This window comes from Carlito syrichta, unplaced genomic scaffold (assembly GCF_000164805.1).
Source record: "Carlito syrichta isolate Samal-C Ts95f unplaced genomic scaffold, Tarsius_syrichta-2.0.1 Scaffold167470, whole genome shotgun sequence".
In the NCBI taxonomy this organism is placed as follows: Eukaryota; Metazoa; Chordata; class Mammalia; order Primates; family Tarsiidae; genus Carlito; species Carlito syrichta.
This window is the reverse complement of record NW_007111566.1, coordinates 397,512-421,982: the sequence shown is the minus strand read 5'-3', so window position 1 is coordinate 421,982 and position 24,471 is coordinate 397,512. Positions and strand designations below refer to the sequence as shown.

Here is a 24,471-nt window from a genome sequence, read left to right as displayed (position 1 = left end):
AGGCCATGTTGATAAACTCAACCTGTTGAAAAATCAATAGTAGCGTTTTGTCAAATAAACAGATTGACCTCTTGCATCTATTAAAATGATGAATCATTGAACTTCTCTTGCCATGCCCACCGGAAGTGGGATGAAGCTTTAGTCACTTTCTAAAATTAGAAAAATATCCGCTAGGTGAAAGGCACTCTAGTAATCGCTCCTCATCCAAGATTCCCTTCCTAATGTCGCCCCACCTCATACTGACTCTGATCTTCCCAGGCTGTCCTCCTCCTTAAGAAATGTGTATTAGGGCCTTACGAGGTGGCTCCTGCCTTTAATCCCAGCACTTTGGGAAGCTGAGGTGGGAGGATCATTTGGGCTCAGAAGTTCGAGACCAACCTGGACAGCACAGTGAGAACTCCTCTCTACAGAATAAAAAACTTAGCCAGATGTGGTAGTGTGTACCTGTAGTCCCAGCTACATGAGAGGCTAAGGCAGAAGGATTGTCTGTACTCAGAAGTTTGAGGCTGCTGTGAGTCAAGTTAATACCATTGCACTCCAACCTTGGTGGCAGAGAGCGACTCCGGCTCCCCCTCCTCCCAAAATATGTATTAGATAGAGCTAGTGGCCTTGCACATACTGCAAGATATCACACATACTGCCAAGATGCCAGTTTCACTAAGTTTTTTGCACTAATTGTGAGTTTATTTAATCATTTTTATTTAACAAGTTATATAGCATTTACTGCAGAACTGCTTAATTGAACACATATTATAGCCCAATGAAGTAGATTGTATTCATGTCCCATTTTACTGGTGAGGAAACTGAAACTCAGGGAGTTGCTCACACATTATTGATTCCTAAAGATTCACAAGCCTTAAGAAATCACAAGCAATCATAGATTACTGAGAAGACTAATTCTTTAAGGACTTGATTTTCATCTCTTAATATCTGAGGGCAGCTACCTGAAATTACAATAAATATTGAATTTAGCTCTTACTTAAACAGAGTGTCAGACACTTTTGCCAAGTTATTTATATTATTTCATGTGTTGTTCACAAACCCTCTGTAATATTGTCATATTACAGTTGAGGAAGCTGAGGCTCAGAGAGATTAAATAACCTGCCCAGTTTCACCCAGGCAGTTGGGTATGAATCCAGATCTGGTTGACTTTAGAACACATATTATTGGTTCACTTTCACACATACATAGAGAGTGGCAAACTCTCCAGAAGAAAAAAAGCACTTGTTCGTGTTTTCAAATATCTGGGTCTTTCTTCAGTTGTTTAGTCAGAGTTTGACAGATAAAACACAAGGAGATATGCAGATACATCTGAATGCTGTTTGCGTATTATACTCTCTACAAAAATAGTCTGTACTTTTCCACCTTACCCTAAGCCACAGCTAGCATGTCTCTACCTTACAATGATGCAACAGGCCACACACTATTTACCCTTCTTTGAGGCAGTAGCGGATTCACTTTCTTTTAATTGTGTATGACAGGCCCAACCAGGAGCAAAACTAGGATTATCGCTGGTTCTATTTCCAACCACAGACAGTGATGTGAGCCTCCCAGGAGGCCTGTGTGTGTGTGTTTGTTTGCATCTATGTGACCATGTATATATTTGTATGTATGTGTGCATATGGAGAATGTGTGTATGTGTGGAAATGTATGCAAATGCATGCATGTGTGTGTGTGTGATATGTGTGCATCTGTACATGTGTGTACATATTTGTGTGTATTGTGTGCATGTATGTGGTGTGTATGTGCACATGAAAATATGTGTGTGTGCATGTGGTGTATGTATATGTGTATGTGGTGTGTGTCTATGTATATATGGTGAGTGTGTATATATGTGTGTGTATATATGCATTTGTATATGTGTGTGTGTGTGTGTGTCTATGTCTGTGTGTGTGTGTGCCCAAACAGATAACTACTGGGATCACTTTCTCATACTTTCCCACTGGGGAATAATGAAAGTGGACAATCATGTCCCTTCCAGGCTCCAGGTCTTACCTCCCTAGGGTGTGTAATGAATCACTTTTGTCCTCTCCCCCTGCCTCTCTGAGAGATTTTGCCAATTAAATAACAACAGATTTATTGTGCATTTACTAAAATAAAATTAGAAAAAGGAAAGGAAGGAATTCTTCAGTGATGGTGATGAGGAGAAAAGTAAGGTAAAGGTTTTTGAGCTGGCATTTAAAGCAGATTTGTAGTTTTCCGTTTCATAAATGTCACTCTGAAAAATAAATATTTGCAAAGACAGACCTTCCTGCTTGGTAGGTGGGAATGGAATTTTTGGAAGAATAAAACATCTAGTTCCTCTTTTCTTCAGAGAATGAACTTTGGCCCTTCGTGCTTTCTTAACTCAGTAGTAAGGTTTATGTCTCTTTTTTTCCTCTTTCTATGTCCTCAGTGTAGTCAGAAATCTCATGAAAGGTCTCTGGGGGAGGCAAACCCTTCCCTGTGGAGATTTGTACTGGGGGACTCGGGGAGGAGGACAGCAAATACAGCTTTCTATGAGTGGAATCGGATATCGATTTAGGACATGTGTTTCTGATTCCTAAAGTAAATTGTTCTCAAAGAGAGCAATTTTACTCCCCAGGGGACATTTGGCAATGTCTGCGGACATTGATTCTCACGACTAGTGGTGGTAGGGTACGATTTCATCTAGTGGGTAGAGACCAAGGATGCCAGTAAACATATTGCAATAGTCAAAGCAGTTCCCCGGAACAAATAATTAATTGGCCCCACATATTAAGAGTGCTATTTGTAGGCAAAAAACCCTGGCTTAAGTCCATGCAATGTTCGTGATGGTTTTTCAAAATGCAAGGAAAAAAGCATGTTATGATCTCTCAGTTTATATATTTAAAAATATGCATAGTTCTCCAAAAATTGATCTAATTAAGCATTAGCAAGCCCAGAAGTCAATGACAGAAAGTGTCCTTGACAGGGAACTAGAATTCCTTGGGTTGAAATTTTTCTCTGATATTGTTCCCTAATTATTTGTAAAATTAAGAATTTAAACTTTAGCTTGTACAATTGCAGATTTCTAGTCCTCATCATAGACCTAATAAATCTTGATTTGGACCTAAGACTTTCTGGTTTTTTTCTTTTACAGTTAGTCTTTTTTACATTATCCTTAAGAAATCTTTGCTTATTCTGAGGTTACAAAGATGTTGCTGAGTTGTCAGTTCTCCTGAAATTGATCTATACTTTTCCAATCAAAATCCTAGCAAGATAGCTGGGCTCGGTGGCTCAGCCTGTAATCCCGTGCTTTAGGAGGCTGAGGTGGAGTGGATTGCCTGAGCCCATGGGTTCAAGACCCACCTGGGCAACTTGGCGAGACCTCATCTCTACAATAGATCAAAAAATTAACCAGGCATAATAGCACATGCCTGTAGTTCCAGCTACTTGGAAGGCTGAGGCGGAAGGATCGCCGGAGCCCAGCAGGGCGAGGTTGTGGTGGCCGGGAGCATGCCACTGCACTCCAGTCTGGGTGACAGTCTGGGTGACAGAGTGAGACTCCAACTCAAAAATAAATAAAATAAAATAAAATAAAAATCCTAGCAAGAAAAAAAATCCAGGTTTTTTTTTTGTAGAAATTGCCATACTGATTCTAAAATCGATATGAAAACACAAAGTAGAATAAATAGCCAGGAAATGTTGAAGTACAAAATTCAAAGACTTACCAGATTTCAAGACTTACTATATAAAACCAGTGGCAATTAATTCAGCATAGGATTGGCCCAAAAATAGACAAATAAACTAGTGCACTCCAGTATAAGGTCCAGAAATAGAACTGCGCGTATATGGTCACTTGAATTATGACAAAGACACCACTGCAATTCAATGTGTCAAGAATGATCTGTCAATAAATGGTACTGCAGTGATTGGGTACTTCCATAGAAAAAAGTGAACCTTGACCCCTACCTATGCACAAAAGTTAACTCAGGGTGTATTATAAATCAAGATGTTAAAGATAAAAGTATAAAGCATAGGAAAATAACCTCCATGAAATTGGGGAGCCAGCGTTTTAATAAGTTCCTTGGGTGTTGGTTACACAGACTAAAGTTAAGAACCACTACTCTAATGTTCAGTGTTTTCTGAGGTTACTGTAACCTGTGTTGTGTACTAAGCTTGTGGAGACTTTATCTCAGTCTTTTAAATTGCAGCGTTCTATAGAGCTTTGCACAGCGTAGGTGCTCTGTATGTGCTTGGCTGGTGGAACAGATGAAACCACTGTGAGTCTGACAGCACGATGTGCTTTGTAGTACAGGTTAGATGATTTACAGTCGAGACTCAAGAAAATCCCCCACGTTTAGCTATGCATTATTTGCTTATTTTCTTTCTCTCTTTTGATGGAAACATTACTGGTAAAATCTTCATTGTGCAGATCTATGACCAAAACGATGGCGAGCGCTTTAAATCAGTTTTTCACTGGGACACGAAATCCAAGGATGAAGCAGAAGCACCTAACAGGCAACCACCGGTGAATGAGGTGAGAGAAGAGTGATAAGTGGGTTTAGAAAAAGATACAACAGCATACTGTGCAAATCAAATGCATTATTCATGTATAAAGAAGATCAGCTAGGTTTTCTTTTATCCAGTTTGCCATTCCAACCGTCTGCAGAAGACGTCCATCAACGTGTCCTAGCATAACCTCAACTCTGCTTTTGCTCAAGTTCATTGTCTTTTCCTTTCTAAGCACTGTATTTCTGTCATCCAGGCTGGAATCCAAGGCCGCCTGGTGACAGAAATCCCTTTCTTCCTCCCACACTTTACTCAACTCCACCCCGTCCTCTCCACTTCGCTATCTCAGTTCTGTTCCACCTCATTTCCTACCTGTGCCCTTGTGAGGGCCTGCCAAGATGCCTTTTCCTCCTCGGACTTGCCTTTCTCTAGCTTTTTGTGCTCACAGCTTTTTGGTCAGGAAGCACACAGCTTCCTGGATGTCCCTAACTACTCTACTCACTTCCACTTCTGTTGCTAGCCTCATTGCTTCAGAATTCCTCAACCATTTATTTTTAATTATATATATACAATTTGCACTTTTCTTATTGTGAAAAAAAAATCCAAACAGTATAAAGCTAACCACTTATCTTCTACCTCCAATCCCAGTTCTCTCTGTAGAAGTACCCACTATTATCAAGCTTGTGAGGATTCTTCCAGATTTTTTTTGTTCATTTACACTTCTCTCTCTCTCTCTCTCTCTCTCTCTCTCTCTGTCTCTCATCTTGCGGGGGTCCAGCCTCCACTGATCAGGGTCTGATTTGCAGGGAGGGAATGAGAAAATAAAGAGACAGAGAAACAGCAGGATTGGGAGGACTCCCTCTCAGGTAGTAAGGGGCAAGAGAGAGCAAGTTTTACGGCATGCCTCTTATACAGGACAAAAATCTCATAAAGGAAGGCGGAAACCATACACATAGGATATGTTAATGTCTGAGTTAAATCACACAAGCAGGGTAAGTATCAATGACTAAACTATGCATATCTTAACATCTATGCTAAGCAGGGCAATCACTTAGGATGAGCAAGTTCCAGGTGAGACTTGGCGCCACTTGGTTATCCATAGGTCAGGGGAGACAAAGGAAAATGTGGGCTTAGTTCCTTGAACATAAGACAAAGAACACAAGGACTCTGTTAGCTTGTGCTCTTGGTTTCCTTCATCATCTATCTATTTATCTATTTCCCTATTTATCTTTCCCTACTTATCTTTTTAGTACTTAAATTTGAACGTGCCTACTATCACTTATTGATGGACAGTGAATGAGTTATTTAACCACTCTTTGTTTCAGTTTTCTTATCTGTAAGGTAAACTTTAAATTACATCCCATTCATGAGCTATTGTGACAACTAAAAGATCTCAGAATAGTGGTAGGAACAATGAATGTCAGCTATTATTACCTTTACTAAAAATTATATGTGTATATTTCTACTGAAATGTATACATTTGTTTTTTATGAAATATGCATCACTTTGCAGTGTATATTTTTCACTCAATAAATATCTTGGTGATATTTCCACATCAGCATCCTTTTAAGCTATTATGGATGGATGTATCATGGGTACACCATTAAGAATGAATGCATAAGCCGGGCTCGGTGGTTCAGCCTGTAATCCCGCTCTTTGGGAAGCCGAGGTGAGTGAGTTGCCTGAGCCCGCGGGTTCGAGACCCACCTGAGCAACTTGGTGAGACCTCATTTTACAATAAATCAAAAAAGAAAAAAAAAAAAAATAGCCGGGCATGGTGGCGCATGCCTGTAGTTCCAGCTACTTGGAAGGCTGAGGCAGAAGGATCACCAGACCCCAGCAGTTCGAGGCTGTGGTGGCCAGGAGTATACCCCTGCCCTCCAGCCTGGGTGACAGAGTGAGACTCCAACTCAAAAAAACAAACAAACAAAACAAACAAAAAAGAATGAAAGCACAGTACCATGCTATATTATTGATAGACAGGATTATTCCAATTTTTTTCTATTAAAAAGTTGCAATGAACACCCTTGTTCAAGACCATTTTTGGACACAAGTGAGTGTTTTTATTAAATAGATAATTAAAAGTGAGGTTGCTAAGTCAAAGGATGTGTGCCTTTTTAATTTTAGTGGAGACTATCAAATTTCTTTCTAACACCCGTACATTTTATATTCCCAAAGGCAGAGTATGAGAATATCTGTTTCACCAGCACTGGGTATTACTAGATAAATATTCTGACAATCTACTTCTTGTTTTGATTTAGATTTTCCTGATTGCTATCGTGGGTAAGCATATTTTCACATATGAATGATCTGTCTTTCCAGATCTTCAAAGGCTGGCTCTATCCACCCTGTCCAGCCTGCCTGGTTCCCCATTTCTTTCCTTCAGTCCAGTCAAACCCAGCTCCTCATGGTCCTTCACACCAAGCCCATCACTGCCTTATGCTTTTATTCATGGCAGCCCAAGCTTCTGAAATTTTTTCAATAAGTAGTTATTGAGTCTGTTATGTGCTAGACACTATTCCAGGCTTCGGGAATGCATTAGTGAACACAGTTTGAAAATCCCTGCCTTTGTGGAACTGACCTTCTAGAGTGGATGCCATGCTTTTCCCCTTGGCCTCTGCTAACTGACCTCAGTCATAGAGGTACAGCTCAGTTTCCATCTTCCTGCCCCAAACGGAGTCCATCTCATATAGGCTGCTTTTTCAAAACTGTCACTGCATTCATCATCTACACAGTACATTTAAACACACAACTGTTATCTGATTGCTTTTTGTTTCATATGTTAATTTTGGGGTTTCGTTTGGTTTGGTTTTTCTGAGTCACAGTCTCACACTTTCACCCAGGCTGGAGGACAGTGGCACACTCACGGCCACCGCAGCCTTGACTTGCTGGGTTCATGTGATCCTTCCACCTCAGCCTTCCGAGTAGCTGGAACTACAGTCACGTGCCACCACGCCCAGCTTATTTTTTAATTTACTGTAGAGACAAGGTCTCACCAAGTTGCCCAGGCTGGTCTGGAGCCCCTGAGCTCAGGCAACCCTCTCACCTTAGCCCCCCAAAGTGCTGGGATTACAAGCTTGAGCCACCGTGCCCGGCTCATATGTTAGTTTTAACTACCAAGGTAGTCATGAGTATCTTAACAGAGGAATTTTGTCTTCCTTTTTTACTTCCATTGTCAGTTGTCAGGTGCGTAATAGGTAGTAGATTTATAAAGCTTGTCTGAATAATGCTGATTAATCCAAGATTGCCTATCCCCAGTGACTGTCCTCCGCTCCACCTTGTTGTAAGACGAGCAAAGAAATTTGGAATTTTTCGGTGACATAAGTGAACCTCAGAAAGTTCAATTATTTAGGATATTAGATTTTTCTAGCCTGAAAAAGGATCATTCTGGTTAGCTGAGAGCTACCATATACCAATAAAAGTTTATAGAGGATATCTTATTTTGACAATGTATGTGAGTGTTTTGGGAGTGTGGGGTAGGTAGGGAGATCTTGCCAGCCAAGTGTGTGGGATGTGTGTTTGTACGCATTTGTGTGCTTCCTTTATAGAGAGCCTATTGGACTGGATATGGGGAAAGGAATGATTGGTGTCCAGGAGCTCTGCCAGATCCTGAAATTGTAAGGATGGTTGAAGCACGAAAGTCTCTTGGTGAGGTAAGGGCACCGGAAATTACCTTATCAACTGCTTTTAGCAATTAGTTAGCAGTTAGTTTGAACGTTTATTTTTAAGATGTGACAGATAGAGTCATGTCCCTTACTCCAAAGAGTCCCATGTTCTAATCTCTAAAACCTGTGTATATATCCCCTTACAAAGTCAAAGAGACTTCCCAGATGGGATTAAGTTAAGGATCTAGGGACAGGAAGATCCTGGATTATTAGAGTGGGCCCAGTGTAACCACAAGAGTCAGAGTCAGAACAAAGGTGATATGGTGACAGAAGCAGGGGTCAGAGCCATGTGAAGACAGGAATCCAGGAATATAGGAACCTTTGGAAATTGCAAAAGGCAAAGAAACAGATTACCCTCTAGAAACCTTCAGAAGGAACTAGCCCTGATGGCCCATTTAAAAATACTGACTTCTAGAACTGTGAGACCTTAGTGAGCTTTCACATAAAAGAGGTAGTTTTATCCCAGAGTGTGTAAATCCTCAACTATTTGCACACAGTATTCTCTAGATCTCTCCACATATCTATCTTTTGCAGAATCTACTTTGAAAAATATTGTTAGTCTTCATGACTTTGCCTTTAGAAAATGGAAAGAAAACAATGGAAATACAAACACTAGGGTGATATGTCTCATGAGGAAAACTAATAATCAGAGATACTAAAAAAATCAGAGAAAAAAAATGAGACATTTTACTCCCAGGGCTGTAGAACTGTTTCTAGTGAACAAATTACAGAAAAGTCTCCTGAGTATTAATTTCTGTGTTATCATACAAGCTTCTGAGTCAATGGACATCCCTTGGGTTGTGCCAGGTTCCACATATTTTAATATAAGCATTAAGGGGGAATCCCTTTGACCTGAGAAATGTGAGTTTTTTGGTGTTGGTGGTGTTATTCAAATTGCCAGTTGCATATTATTTTTAAACGTACTCCACGTGACTTCCCAAGTACCCTATAAACCAGTTTCATTTATAAGTTCCTTATAAAACCAGTCTCATTCAGTATCATATTAGTTTTCATGCTGACGTTGGTTTTGAACAACAGGAGTATACGGAAGATTATGAGCAACAAAGGGGCAAGGGGAGTTTTCCAGCCATGATTACGCCTGCCTATCAAAGGGCCAAAAAAGCCAACCAGCTGGCTAGCCAAGTGAGTGTCTGTGTGCTTATTCACCATGGATTATGCTAATTTTGTCATTAATGAACCTCTGTGATTCAGGACAAAAACAATAAGAGAGTGCTTTTGGGCAGCAGGTACCATTGATGTCATATTATGGAGTAAACTGTGTTCTTACCTTTTTCCTGTAATTATCCACTTGATTGGGTCACATCTATAAAATGGAGAGAGCATGTAGCTCACCCAAAGACTGAACCAAATGATTTCTTAAGTTTGCTTTGTGTTGAGAACACTGATTTGTAACTGAATGTCAGATCTTCCTGAAGAGTAGCATAGTTTGTTGGTTCAAAGCTCAGATTTTGGAGCCAGAATGCTGGGATTTGAATCCACTTAGTAGCTCTGTGACCATGGGCACATTACTTAACTTCTCACTTCTTTGGCTTCTCATTTGTAAAGTGGGGAAAACATTAGTCCTGCCACATGTGATCATTACAGAGACTAAGCAAGTTAATATTTGTTCTAACATAGCTGTGCCTGGCATGCTCTTGGACTGAGCACATTAGCTTAGATGCTTTTTGAGGAGGAGCCCATGGAGCCACCCACAGAAGACTTGTTACATGTTTGTGTTGAGTGTAGTCTGATGGCATAGCTTCAGGAGAGGTCCTCGCAAAGGCTGTGGGGTAGGTGCACCCTTGACTCTGCTATCTTCTCATCAGGTGGAATACAAGAGAGGGCATGATGAACGTATCTCCAGCTTCACCACGGTGGCGGATACTCCCGAGCTGCTACGGGCCAAGGCAGGGGGACAGCTTCAAAGTGATGTAAGAAATGAAGGAGGCTGACATGCAGTGGTTTCCATTTAAGATCCTTCATTCTTTCCTTACCTGGAGGTGGAGGGAGAGGGAATGTAGGAGGCACCCCAATCCTACAGGGTGCCAAGAAGAACTTTCTAGGTCAAGGAAGTTTGAGTCCCATAAGACAGCTCATACAGACCTTGCAAAAACTCTTCTTTAGAGATAAGGCTTTAGGTTGGATTGGTACCCAGCTGGATGTACCTGATTAAGCTGGAAGAAATCTCTCTCGCCACCACAAATTAGAGAACATCGTTTCCAGACAATTTTTACCAATTGCCTTTGCATAACCCAAATGTTCCATAGCATAAGACCAAGAACTTGGTGTTGTTCTGAATGGGAGCTAACCCTTAATAAATGATTTACACTTGACTTGGCTTCAATCTGGAGTTGAGAAGCATCTTTTGTCTCCCAGACTTGATTGGCAACTCCTCGAGGGCAGACTTATTCCTCTGCTCAGGCTCATCACTTGGCCCATGCCAGGTGTTTAAGAAGTATATGTTGAATTTGACATTGAGTGTCTTCATGTTCCAAGAACTGTGCTGAGTATTGCAAGTAAAAAAGCAAATGAGATATGTACTGCTCATCAACATATAAGCTAATAGCGTGTCATATGAGCTGTGACAGGGGGTGAGCCGGATATCATGGGAGCCATCTTAGCAGGGCATCTCAATAAGTTTGCCTAGTAAACAATGGGACAGGCACTGGATTTACTTTTTCTTTTCATTTTCTAGGTAAGATACACAGAGAACTATGAACAACAGAAAGGGAAAGGAAGTTTTCCTGCTATGATCACACCTGCTTATCAGATAGCCAAGAGAGCCAATGAACTGGCGAGTGATGTAAGTGTCCATAGCAATGTTGTCACATTAGGGAGGAATAGGGACATTAACATAGGCCTGGGGAGTTGAGCCTCCTGTCTACTTTTGCATTTACCCTGGAACCAGGAAGTAGCTTTCCTTCACAGTTTTCGATCAATTTAACCATGACAATAACTTGGCACTTTGATGTCTAAAACACGAATACTTTCTAGATACAAGCAGAAAAATAATATTCCATGAGACATTCATGTTTAGTCTCCTGATGCATGTGTATGGGAAACTAAATTCACCAGGTCTGTCCTTCCCTTTCAAATAGGTGAAGTACCATCAACAATATCAAAAAGAAATGAAGGGAATTGCTGGCCCAGGGGTTGGAGCTGATGGCACGTTTACAAGGGAATGTGTAGACCAGTATGGTCAGGTATGTGATAAAAGGACTTCCTGGAAACTGCCCTTTTCTATGGTCAGTTTTCAGTTTGACCATTTAGTTATGGATGGAGTTATAGTTTATCTTTTCCTATTTATGAATGGTAGATTTTTTTCAATCCAGAAAGTAGTGGACAATTACACACTGCTCAGCTTGACTCACTAAGGAAAACTGATTATAGCACTTTTAAAAAATAATAGAGGACCTATACCAATATGGGGGCTTGACCAAGAATAAAACATTCTTATTCATTCGCTGAAGAATGGTCCCATGGACTAAGACTGACTATGTTCAACTGCTTAGTGTACAAGCACGAAAAGAATCAAAATGCACATCTTGAAAAATATGAGCATTTCACTAAGTAGCAAGGCTCATTTTCTTAGAAAGTGAATCACTTATCTAGGTTGATAGATCAAGCAGTGTGCCAGAGAATGCAGTTCATAACTTTAATATAATAACATATTAAAATAATAATATATTCTTCCAGCACACATTTGCTCTTCCATTGTTTTTTACTTGCAACTGTGAAAAAATGATGCTTTCTTTCTCCCCTACAACTCCTGACTTGTATCAGAAATACAGAGAAATGTGCAAATAAAAATTAACTTGTAATTTTCACCTAGACCAGGGCTTTCAGCTCTTTTTTCTTTTTTTCTTTTTCTGGGTTGGAGTCTCACTCTGTCACCCAGACTGGAGTGCAGTGGCCGCAACCGGCTACCCCAGCCTCGACCTGCTGGGCTCCAGCGATCCTTCCACCTCAGCCTTCCAAGTAGTTGGAACTACAGGCACGTGCTACCACGCCCAGCTAATTTTTTTATTTATTGTAGAGATGAGGTCTCGCCAAGTTGCCCTGGCGGGTCTTGAACCCGCGGGCTCGGGCAATTCACTCACTTCGGCCTCCCAAGGTGAGGGATTACAGGCTGAGCCACCGAGCCCGGCCTATTTTTTTCTTAATTGGACAGTTTGAATTATTTGGCATCGAGTAGATTCTCTATAGCATATATGATTTAAAAAAGAAAAGGACAAATAATTTATCTCTCTTCTTTAAAAAAACATGTTACCGCCGGGCTCGGTGGTTCAGCCTGTAATCCCACGCTTTGGGAGGCTGAGGTGAGTGGATTGCCTGAGCCCGCGGGTTCGAGACCTGCCTGAGCAACTTGGCGAGACCTCATCTCCACAATAAATCAAAAAATGAGCCTGGCATGGTAGTGTGCGCCTGTAGCTCCAGCTACTTGGAAGGCTGAGGCGGAAGCATTGCCGGAGCCCAGCAGGTTGAGGCTGCAGTGGCCGGGAACAGTCACTGCACTCCAGTCTGGGCTACTGAGTGAGACTCCAACTCAAAAAAACAAAACAAAACATGTTACCATACCTGAGCATATACTCATGTGAGTCTTAGGATGTGTGTGAAAGTATGTTGTGACCCCTTTGCAAATGTCTGCCTGAGCAAGAATGCTTGGTTTTGTATTAAAAGGCCATTTTATAAACTTCTCTAAGTTAATTAAATGATCTCTTAGTGCTATCAACTCAATGAAAATATGTTTTTACTGGTTTCATATTTTAAAATGAAAATATGTTTAGAAGGCTCAGGACAACTTTTAACAATCAGTTTTATTTTTTAAAAAGCTGGCTTCTATATTTAGCAAAAAAAAATTATGTTTTGTATTTGGACAGTCCTATCTACAACTAGTTATAACATACACATCATTTCATATGTGTACCAGACAAGTCTATATGCACAGATGAAATGTAACTTCATAATATCATGGTTGGTTCTTGATTATTAGGACAATTTGATTGAAGTTTTCAGTTCCGGTAATAACAAATACAAGAATCAAAGTGGGTGTTGTTTAATAGCACCATCAGCAGTTGTTGAGAGGACTCAGTCTAGTGTGGCATTTCACTGTGTGATTTAGTGTGACTGGCCAGGGCATGAGGAGGAGGGAGTGAAAGAGAAGCAGACAGGCAGATAAACTATAAATATCTGTAGTACCTTAAATGCCAAGCAATTCATTCTTTTTTTTTAAACAAGTAATTAGACTCATTAAATAGACTATACCATGTAATCAGTAGGCTTAGGTGTCTTACAAAAACATTCATGTACACAACATACATAACATACACATATACATACATATATATATATAGAGAGAGAGCAAAGTTAAAATGAAGCTACAAACATAAAACTGTAGCAGAATGGACAAAACCATAGAGCAGATTATCAAATAATTTGAGAGCTATTAAAAAAAAAACTTACAACATTTGACCCAGAACGTTCTGGCAGCCTAGCAAAAAAACACATTTAGGCTAAAGAGTTTTTATTTGGGGGTAAAAGGAAGCACAGATATTTTAATTTTACCCAACTGTTTTTTTTTTTTAAGAAAATGTGCTGGAACTAGGCAGGTCCTTGTCTTAGAGGAGGCCACAGGGAGATGGAATCGTAAACCCAAAGGGGCATAATAAGGGCTGTTCCAGATTTGTTGGCAAGATGCAGTGGGAACACAGATGAGGAAGCAGCTGGGGTGATTCCACGGGTAAGGGAGGACTTCTCCAGGGAAAAGGTTGCATCTAAGTGAGGTCTTGAAGTACATCTGGCTACCAGGGAAATGTTACCCCAGCTATGTGATGACATGAAAGAAGTTTTCTTCTGTAGGAGTGACTGTGTGGTATGGAAAAAGAAAACATTAAGATGAAAATTATAATCCTTAGTCTGAAATACACATTAGTTCCATTTAAGATAATTTTATGGCAATTTGAAGTGTTCCCCCCAAATTACAAAAAGGTTACAATACTCCTTTTCTGGTTATATGGCACACACCACTGGGGGAGACAGTATTTGGGATGTCAAAGCATTCCTCTACGTAGATCTGCCATTCGGCCTGAGTAAGGTAGCATTTGACACCTACTGGAAGACAAAGGACTTCCCTGAAGTCAGTTAAGAAATGAATATTCTGCCAGGCTCGGTGGCTCAGCCTGTAATCCCACGCTTTGGGAAGCTGAGGTGAGTGGATTGCCTGAGCCTGCGGGTTCGAGACCCGCCTGGGTAACTTGGCGAGATCGCATCTCTACAATAAATCAAAACATCAGCCGGGCATGGTAGCATGTGCCTGTAATTCCAGCTACTTGGAAGGCTGAGGCGGAAGGATCGCCGGAGCCCAGTGGGTTGAGGCTACAGTGTCTGGGAGCGGCCACTGCACTCCAGTCTGGGTGACAGAGTGAGACTCCAACTCAAAAAAAAAAAAGAAATGAATATTTCAATACATATGGGCCTGGGAGATTGGTAGACCATCTTGATTTACCTGGTGGAAATAATAATGATGATCATAATAATAGTTACTATTATTTAATGCTGATTGTGTGCTGGGCAGCAGTAAGTGGATCTGACACCAGGGTCTGCCATCTTGTCTACCATGTAAACACCACTAGAATGTCCAAGGTGGATGGTCCTATATGGGAACCGGTTCTGTGAGTGACCATTGCTAATTCCCACCCACTCGAGGAGAGGAATGTTACTGATTAAAGTTTTTGACTGACCCAGCAGGCTTACTCAGAGGAGTTCGAGGAGCACAGGGGAAAAGGCAGCTTTCCGGCCATGATCACCCCAGCTTATCAGAACGCCAAGAAGGCCAACGAACTCGCTAGTGATGTAAGTACATTGTGGGTATGATCCACAGAGACACAGAGGTAGAGGAGAAGTAAGACTTTGAAGACTGTGCTTACTAAACCTACACATAGATATATCTACAGAGCTGAGCCAAAGAAGAATGTTGGCCCAGCTCTCAATTCCCTTCCAAATTTCTGATGTCTACTTTGGCCACATTTATCTGCCTCCAAGGAGGTGAACATGGTCAAATTACATAGCTCATTTGAGGCCATTTGAAGCAAGTATAGATGCTTGTCCAGCCAGAAAGGCTGGGATTAGGAGAGTTTTTGCCAAAGGGCCCATTTAGAAATTAAGCGTTTTAGGGGAAGAACTGATTAAAACAAGTCATATGATTATCAAACTTGATGTAACCCAGTGATAAAATGCTTTTTATTGAAAGAACGTTAGCCAGCTGGCAGTCCTTGGAAGACAGACTATAATTAAACTTGGTAAAGTGACATGCTCACTGCAGGTCTTAACATGCCAACTTAAACTTGAACTCTCATCAGAACTGAACGTTCATTTCACTCCTTTTGCCATTTTCCTTTCCTCCCTTCCCCTCCCCTTTCCTTCCCCTTCCCCTTCTCCTTCTTCTTCCCCTTCTGCTTCCCCTTTCCCTTCCCTTCCCATAACTATTCAGCCATTACCCATTTACCCAGAAGAGCACCATCTTTGCCCTGAAGAAGGAAGTTAAAAAGTCTTTACTCCACCCCTTATTAGCAGGCTAGATGAGAAATGAAGTTGAAACCAAAGACAGAATTGAATTTGGAATGACAACTTTTGCTGTAGTCATGTTAAGACTATTTTTTTCATGCAGAATTAGAGGGTAAAGTGTAAAATGTCTGAAAGGGCCAGAAAAATTTTAATACAAAAAAGAACCAAATAGTTTATAGATTTAATGGAGAAAAAAAGCACACATACATTTTTTTTTCCTTCAGACAATTCTCTTAAGTGTTGGCATTAAATCTAGGATAGGATAGCTTTAGAGTAATTTCTCTCACAGACCATGGCAACAATAACTCCAGACCCCCTTTATGTGTTTCTTTCAGATAAAATACAGGCAGGACTTCAACAAGATGAAAGGCGCTGCACATTATCACTCTCTCCCAGCCCAAGACAACTTGGTTCTTAAACGGGCTCAAAGTGTGAACAAGCTCGTGAGTGAGGTGTGTATGGGGAGAATGGTCACATCCATGAGCCATCACCTCTTTCATCTCCTATAAATGGTGAATAGGGTGGCCCTATAATAAACATTTGGGTGAAAAGTGTGGCATCACATATACTAATCATGAGTCACCAGTTTCCAAAGAACGAATATGCAGTCAAATGCAATTTATGAGAACCTGGAATCAAATCAATTAAATCTTTCTCTAGTGGTTCAAAAGTTACCTCTCAAATCCTCACTGGACTATCCATATACAAACTTGCCAGGCAGCAGATGTCTGGTTGCCAGAAAGAATCCTGGATGATCTAGCTATCAAAACAATAAGTCATTATTCTAGATTGGAAATCAGAGATCGGAAAGAGTGTTTCAAACATCATTCTCTCCATTTCTTATTATTGAAGTCCGAGTTCCGAGAAGCTGTGTGTACCATGTGACTTCCCCTTACTTTATGGGCTGAGTGGTTGCCAGAGGGGTGTGTTGTGTTTGGCTTACCAGATGCTTAAGACTTTTTGATTGTGAGGCCTGTTTGGCAAGGAATTGTTCCTTCTAGTTCCCCATATGCTTTCCCAAGCCTAGCATCTCTTCACTACCATTTCTCTTGTTTGTATTTCTTTTTTTTTTTTGAGTTGAAGTCTCACTCTGTCGCCCAGACTGGAATACAGTGGCCGCTCCCGGCCACTGCAGCCTTGACCTGCTGGGCTCCGGTGATCCTTCCGCCTCAGCCTTCTGAGTAGCTGGAACTACAGGCGTGCGCTACCATGCCCGGCTAATTTTTTGATTTATTGTAGAGATGAGGTCTCGCCAAGTTGCCCAGGCAGGTCTCGAACCCATGGGCTCAGGCGATCCACTCACCTCAACCTCCCAAGGCACGGGAATACAGGCTGAGCCACCAAGCCTGGCCCATTTGTATTTCTTATCTGTACTCTGAAACATTTGAGTCAGCAACCTCTGGCAACAGGAGCAATTATGCCTGTTAAGAGTTCTCACATAACAAAGTATATGCAAGTCAGAAACAGATATGCAAATATCTAAAACTATTTTTCTTCTCTAACCTCTAAAAGCCCCTCCTTTACCCAAACTGTTAGTTAACCCATGATCTTCTAACTTGCTAATAAGGAGTGACATTATCCTGAACCTCATCAAGAGCCTCAGATAATTTGATATAACAGATGATTGCTGAGGCCTTGGCATATGTGTTTAAACAAATGTTCCAAATGATCCTCATGCTCTAAGCCAGAGGTCAGCAAACTGAGGTCAGAGTACCAAATCTGGCCCACAGCCTGTTTTTGTAAATAAAGTTTTATTGAAACACAGTCACATCATATTTGTTTAGATACTGTCTATGGCTATTTTGGAACTACAAAGGCAGAGCTGAGTAACTGACATACAGACCATGTGGCCCACAAAGCCTAAAATATTTACTGTCTGGTCTGTATAGAAAAACTTTGCCAACACTTACTCTTGCTCATGGAACATTAGCTCTAGATGGAACCTTTGCCATCTTTAGGCCATCATTTTGTCATAGACCTGGAAAAGAATATTGTCTTATGCTGGTTTGTAGAGACTTTAGGGACAGAACTAGAACCAGATCATTGATCATCTTTTTTATGTGAATATACTATAACCAAATAAGTGAACATAAAAACATATTTATAGAATTAGAATACAACTGTGTATATAATTTTGTATACTTTAAAAAAATTTATCTCATATTATAAGCATTATAATGCATCTTGCATCCTTTAAAAAGCATATCACCGGCCATTGCCTTGCTAAGCTATGGTCTGGCCATATGTTCTTTGAGCTATGCCCAGGCCATGTTTTCCTAAGCTTTGGCCCCCTTACCTGCCTTGGGAAGATGAATCTCCCCTCCCTCCTTCCCTCCCTCCCTCTATCCCTCCCTCTCTCCCTCCCTCACTTCCTCCCTCCTGCCCTCTCTCTCACTTACTTTCTAAATAAACTATATTTTCCAATAAAAAAGGCGTAACGCCACCATATAGTTTTATATAAATTAATTTTATTTCCTTTGGTAAGAATTCACAAGGGAACTTCAATATCTTTTTGCCTTATATTTAACCAGTAAGACAAACCAGTCATACTTCTGTTAAAAATAGACAGCCCTAGCTGGGCTCGGTGGCTCAGCCTGTAATCCCGTGCCTTTGGGAGGCTGAGGTGAGTGGATTGCCTGATCCTGTGGGTTCGAGACCCACCTGGGCAACTAGGCAAGACCTCATCTCTACAAAAAATAAATTAAAAAATTAGCCAGGCATGGTAGCGCGTGCCTGTAGTTCCAGCTATTTTGGAAGGCTGAGGCGGAAGGATAGCCGGAGCCCAGCAGGTCGAGGCTGCAGTGGCTGGGAGCGGCCACTGCACTCCAGTCTGGGTGACAGAGTGAGACTCCAACTCAAAAAAAAAAAATTAGACAGCCTTACCTGCCTTCTGTTAATTACCTGGGATCACTTGGAGTCTATTTAATAACTATAGCCTCACATCTTACATCCAGGCACCCAGGAGAGCTCTAATAGGCAACCCATTTTAAATTAGAAGACTGCATCTGAGTGGTCTCAATTATCATTGTAAAGTAACTTTTTTTCATTGAATTTTATTGATATATACATACAAAGACATGCATACATCATAAGTGTATGGGGGGAAGGATTTCCACAAGTGGGCACATCTATGTAACTAGCACTCAGATCAAGAAAGAGAACATGACGAGAAGTTTAGACTTCTCATTATCCACCCCCATGAGACATTTCCTCTCAAGAGTAACCACCTGATTTCTAAAACCAGTTTTGCCATTTTTTGAGCTGTATGAAATCTTACGGTATTTTTTCTTAAGAGAGACTATATATTTTTAATTTTCAGAATGATACTGATTATTTACTTATTGTTTTTACAAAGGAAAGCATGTACTGCTCACTTATAGTATCCTATGCCTGGTATTTTAAAATCTTGGGTTGAAAGTTTTCTAAAATATGCTAGTCAAGTCTTGGAGACGTTCTCAAGAGTGATTTCAGGTTTGGTTCTATTGTGCATCTGGTGTTTTGATTTCCAAGGTGGAGTATAAGAAAGAACTGGAAAGTAGTAAAGGTCACAGTATCAACTACTGTGAAACACCTCAATTCAAGAACGTGAGCAAGATCGCAAAATTTACCAGTGATGTGAGTTGCTAATGCTAAGCATTTGTTTGTGCACTTTTTGTGAGCTTAATTTCTGTGTCCCTCAAGAGTTAAGTTATGTGAATGGATCGACATGTCTTGGAGACGCATGGCCTCTTGGGCACAAACACCTATGAGTTTTTATTAAGATTACCTGCCAGAATTAGTCACTGTAGCATTAAATTCTGTCACATCATCTGGTTCCCTCCACCATTTGACCTTGAGTCCTTAGGGCAGGACCTCTCCTATCTGTTCTCTTACATTCCTTGTGCGTAGCACAATGTCCATTCCTAGTGACAAATGCTGGCGAGAGGTCTTGGTTGAGCATGTAACATCACCTCTCAATGTGGCTTTGTGCTTCTGAGTAAATACATGACCTCATTTATCCTTCATAGTCACCTGGGGAGCCAGACATTATTTCCCTGTCTTACAGATGAGTAGTATTTGCAAATTTGGAAATTCTCAGAGAAGGTCTGTAGATCCTTAAGGACATCAAGGAACTATTCTAGATTATATGATTTTACTTAGCTTAGCTGCCCATAATAGTAAAATTGCAAAGGGCTTTGGAAGGCTCAGTGAGGAATTTGTTTTGTGTAAACATAGTGGTTAAGAACCCCAGCTCTAGAGCCAGTAACTGGTTCCACCATTAGCTAAGTGGTCAATTTTGGGCAGTTATTTAAATTCTCTGAGTCGGCCGGGCTCGGTGGCTCAGCCTGTAATCCCAGCACTTTGGGAGGCCAAGGTGAGTGGATTGCCTGAGCCCGCGGGTTCGAGACCCGCCTGGACAACTTGACGAGCCCTCATCTCTACAATAAATCAAAAAATCAGCCGGGTGTGGTAGCGCGTGCCTGTAGTTCCAGCTACTTGGAAGCTGAGGCAGAAGGATCTCCGGAGCCCAGCAGGTCGAGGCTGCGGTGGCCGGGAGCAGCCATTGCACTCCAGTCTGGGTGACAGAGTGAGACTCCAACTCAAAAAAAAAAAAATTCTCTGAGTCACTCCACCCACCTGTAAAGTGGGAATGATAATTGCTCCTTACCCCTCTTAGTGTACTTGTGAAGATTAACAAAGATAAGTGAACTCATGGCTGATATATAGTCATAAATAATATTCCGTTTGAATATTCCCAAGGCCTGGAAACTCAATGGCTTCCCAGGGAAGGTGATTTTTATACCCCAAATTTTCTATTTATAACTTTTGTCTTCCTGTTTTGGTCCTCTCTTTATTTGGGACATAACATGATTATTTCGCATTGTTGCAACAGTGACCAATTTTTACACCACAGAATTTGGCAAAGCTCAGGTTTTCTTCTTCATATATGCAGATATGGAGGTGAGCATGAAGTGATTTGTACCAACCCCAGCATGGGGCTTCGTGTGCTATGCCTGTACAACCAGCGCTTGTCTGTTGGAAAGCTCCACTCTGTCATAGGAAGTTTTCACAATGGAAAACTCTGGTCAAATTAAAACTGAAAATATAAAAACAAAAAATCAAGTCTACTTTGTGCTGTCTATGCTCATCAGATCCCATGTTTCTTTGTCTGTCTGTCATATCCAAATTTTTGTGCTCGCTTGAAATTCAGGTAATTTTGTAAAAAGTTTGCCTTATTTTGTATTCAAGAATAAACTGACTAGGTGATATTTAATCACTTATATTTAGGATTTAATGCATTAAGGTGAGTACTTTATCTTCACCTGGTTGGGAAGATAATACTTTTGTTGAAAGCTTTGTGTTTTCACGTAGAATAAATACAAAGAAAACTATCAGAACCACATGAGAGGCCACTATGAAGGAGTTGGTATGGACAGACGCACTCTCCATGCTATGAAAGTTGGCAGTCTGGCAAGCAATGTGAGTCATTTTGTGAATAGGCTTGTAGGGGCAGAGGGGGGTATGACATAAGGAATTCAGTCAACCTTTCTTACAAATAAATTTCTTTGAGAGGCCAAGTCGGGGGGATTGCTTGAGCCCAGGAGTTTGAGACCAGCCTGGGCGACATAGAGAGACCTCATCTCTATAAAAACTCCAGATATTTAGCTGCACGTGATGGTCCCAGCTACTTGGGAGACTGAGGCAGAAGAATCGCCTGAGCCCAGGAGGCCTGTCTGCGCTGAGCCATAATCCATGCCACTGCACTCCAGCCTGGCCTACGGAATGAGACTGACTTAAAAAAGAAAAAGTCTGTGTTCTATTGTGTACAGACTAACCCATAAGAGTTTCTAAGTGTTAAACATTAACCAATACAACCAAGGGTAGGTAAAAGCCCTGAAATTTTTCAGAGGCTTCAGCTTATTTATCTTAGCTGTCTCAGGTTTGAAGAGTACTTAGGTCTATCATATTGATCCAGTGTGATAAAATCTTTACATTTCTGAGAGATGAAGAGAAATGAATGAGTCAGATTATTATTTAAAATTCCCCAGGTTTCCAAAGCTTTTGTAATGTATTTGGAGTTGGTTGGTTGCTTAACTTCTTTGTTCATTCATTTATTCATTTGTTGTATTCGCTGAAAACTCATTGCAGCCAGGCACTGGTCAAGGAAATGGAATAACAAAATAGATCAGGTTCCTGTGTCCCTGTAGCATATAATTAATTAATCTCTCTTTAAGTTTACCAATCAAGTGTATCGGTTTGCAAATGCCAAGTTGTAAATTTTGGAGGTAAAGGATACCTAAAGGAAACTGATTTCATCATTACAACATACAAATGCCAGATATTCTGATTATGTCAAATTTGACCTTTAGAAAAAAAAGTAAATACTCAGAAAACTCTTGACTTTTCATTTTCTTGGGGTTACCCAAGAAGCTCTTTCATTGTATATCTGCACACAAATGTGAACGAAAAGGAATTCCATAATTAAGAAAGATAAAATAAATGTGCTACAGATGGCAGTTAACTAATTTTGAATTACTTAAGAAGAATTCAAATTAATTAAAAGCGAAAGTGTGAATGTAATTCAATCTTCCTTGGAAGTGATGAAACGGAACTAATTTTATTTCTGGCTATTTAAAAAATATTTCTTATGACATTCAAACGAAGACAAAAGAAAGTGGAAACTGATTTCTCTTTTCTTGTTCTTTTCTTTGCATTTCAGATTGCCTACAAGGCTGATTACAAACACGATATTGTCGACTACAACTACCCAGCCACTCTGACTCCTTCCTATCAGACAACAATGAAACTGGTGCCCTTGAAAGATGTAAGCCTCTTCCAGTAGCCCTTTCTGCTTTATACTTGTCAATTCCTTCCTGTGGAGTGATTTGTAGGCAGCAGGAAGAAACATGATACAACAGTTCATGGGAGGTTGAAGGGACTGAGAAAGGGAAACCTTTTTTCTACTAGGAAGTCCGTTTATGTATGCTTGTACACTCAGGTTTTCAATGTGAAGTTGGGACAACTTTGGTTTTGTCTTAAAGTTAACCTGAGGTTCAGTTTCTTCTCTTAAAATTTGGTGGGCTATGTCTGCTGAGAGCATTTCAAATAACTGTCTCTTAGCAATGATGACCTTTTCCTTTTCTTTTGAAAGAAAAAAAGATTTGGAATGTGGTATATGAAGGACTGATTGAAGTAAAATAAAATGAATATTAGTTGAAAGGAACTGGTAATGTTGACTCAGTTTTTTTTTTTCAGTAGCACATGGGACAGTATATGTATCCCTTAATTATTACAGCAGTGAGTTTATTTTATTTTAGTTTTTTAATTTTTATTTTTGTGCTTGTAGAGATGAGTCTTGCTATGTTGCCCAGGCTGGTCTTGAACTCCTGGGTTCAAGTGATCCTCCTGCCTTGGCCTCCCTAAGCAATGGAATTATAGGTGTGAGCTACCACACCTGGCTAAAGTGACTTTATTTATTTGTAGTTTGGCTTGTCTCAAACAAAAAACGTACAATTAATTAAATTTATTGTTTTTTATTATAAAACTTTTATTACATGTTTATTATAGAAAATTTAGAAAATACACAAAAGTACAAAGAAAAAGATAAAAGTCATCTACTAGCTTAAAAAGTACTTAGGGTGGTTTGGAAGTGAGTTGGTATCATGGTTCTTTGTCAGTGAAAGTTATCTCCAATCAATAATATAACAAATAATTCAACATATATATGAATGCCCAGTGCTTCTTTCCTTTACACGCCTTTGGAATCAGCACAACACTAGTAATTGATTCTAGTTTTGCTATTGGCAGGTAAGTCTTCACATCTCTCTCTTTTGCTCAGAGTAGGAACTGTAGGATTCAGTTGGGTATCTCCAGTGACCAGAACATTGACACTCTGTAACTGACAAACAATGTCCACTGAATAACAGGGGCTTTTCAAATTTGAAATATAGCAGGGAATAGGAAGGAAAGGAAGGTATCAACGGCCTAAACTTTGCTTCTCCTATTCCCAGGAAATTTGATTGGGTTGACTTACTCATTTCACCTTCATGAATCCCAAAATAAAACTTACCACTGCCAAAGCTGGTACTTCTTTTATTCTTCTGGCTACATACATTACCTGGGAAACTTGTACATCAAGAGCACCTTATTAAAATTGGAATGTGTGCTTTTGCAGTAGAATTTTAAAAATCATGCCTAATAAGTAGCACAAATAAAACAAGATAGTTTACCACAACTTTGTACTCCCATTAAAACATGGCTTGTTACTACATTTATTTATATAAGACTCTGGATCAAACAGGGTACCTGAAATACAGCTAGCCTACCTGGGAAAGTCTGGTACAAAATTAAACTGGACTGGATTAGAAATATTAATTGAATTTAGATTTTATGCCCTAAACTGGCAGCCCATGAGCCACATCCAGGCTGCAGAAGTGTCTTGTTTGGCCACACGGTGTTTTTTGTTTTGTTTTGTTGTTTTTAAATTGAACCAACAGGTAGATGTGGTGAGTGTACAGAAAAATGAATCTTTTCAACTTTTCTTGAAAACTTAGAAATGTAGCCCTTGTTCTATGCAGTAACAGCTGGGACAGCTCCCTTACCCCTTACCCTCCTTTACCTTCCTGGTCCTTGTGTGAATTTCAGTTTAGCACCCCTAATGTAGGGACTTTAATAGTCAGGAAACTTGGCTGACTTGTCCATTTACAAGAACAAGTATGCTCTCTGTCTGGTAGCCTTAAAAATGGTGAAATAAGCCAGGCTCGGTGGCTCAGCCTATAATCCCACACCTTTGGGAGGCTGAGGTGAGTGG

The 24,471-nt window shown here is 40.4% G+C and overlaps 1 protein-coding gene across 4 annotated transcripts in view; it reads left to right on the top strand.

Annotated features, from left to right (window-relative positions):
* Positions 1-24,471, top strand: part of NRAP (nebulin related anchoring protein) — a 78,880-nt gene that overhangs the window by 3,121 nt on the left and 51,288 nt on the right. For 3 of the 4 annotated variants that reach the window (XM_008051143.2, XM_008051142.1, XM_021709144.1), the window contains exons 4-14: positions 4,376-4,480; positions 8,001-8,105; positions 9,156-9,260; positions 9,944-10,048; positions 10,813-10,920; positions 11,216-11,320; positions 14,865-14,969; positions 16,016-16,132; positions 19,191-19,295; positions 21,033-21,140; positions 22,381-22,485. In XM_008051143.2, the coding sequence (XP_008049334.1) occupies positions 4,376-4,480; positions 8,001-8,105; positions 9,156-9,260; positions 9,944-10,048; positions 10,813-10,920; positions 11,216-11,320; positions 14,865-14,969; positions 16,016-16,132; positions 19,191-19,295; positions 21,033-21,140; positions 22,381-22,485 (1,173 nt within the window). The remainder of the gene's footprint in view (positions 1-4,375; positions 4,481-8,000; positions 8,106-9,155; positions 9,261-9,943; positions 10,049-10,812; positions 10,921-11,215; positions 11,321-14,864; positions 14,970-16,015; positions 16,133-19,190; positions 19,296-21,032; positions 21,141-22,380; positions 22,486-24,471) is intronic. The other variant, XM_021709143.1, reaches the window with a different exon arrangement.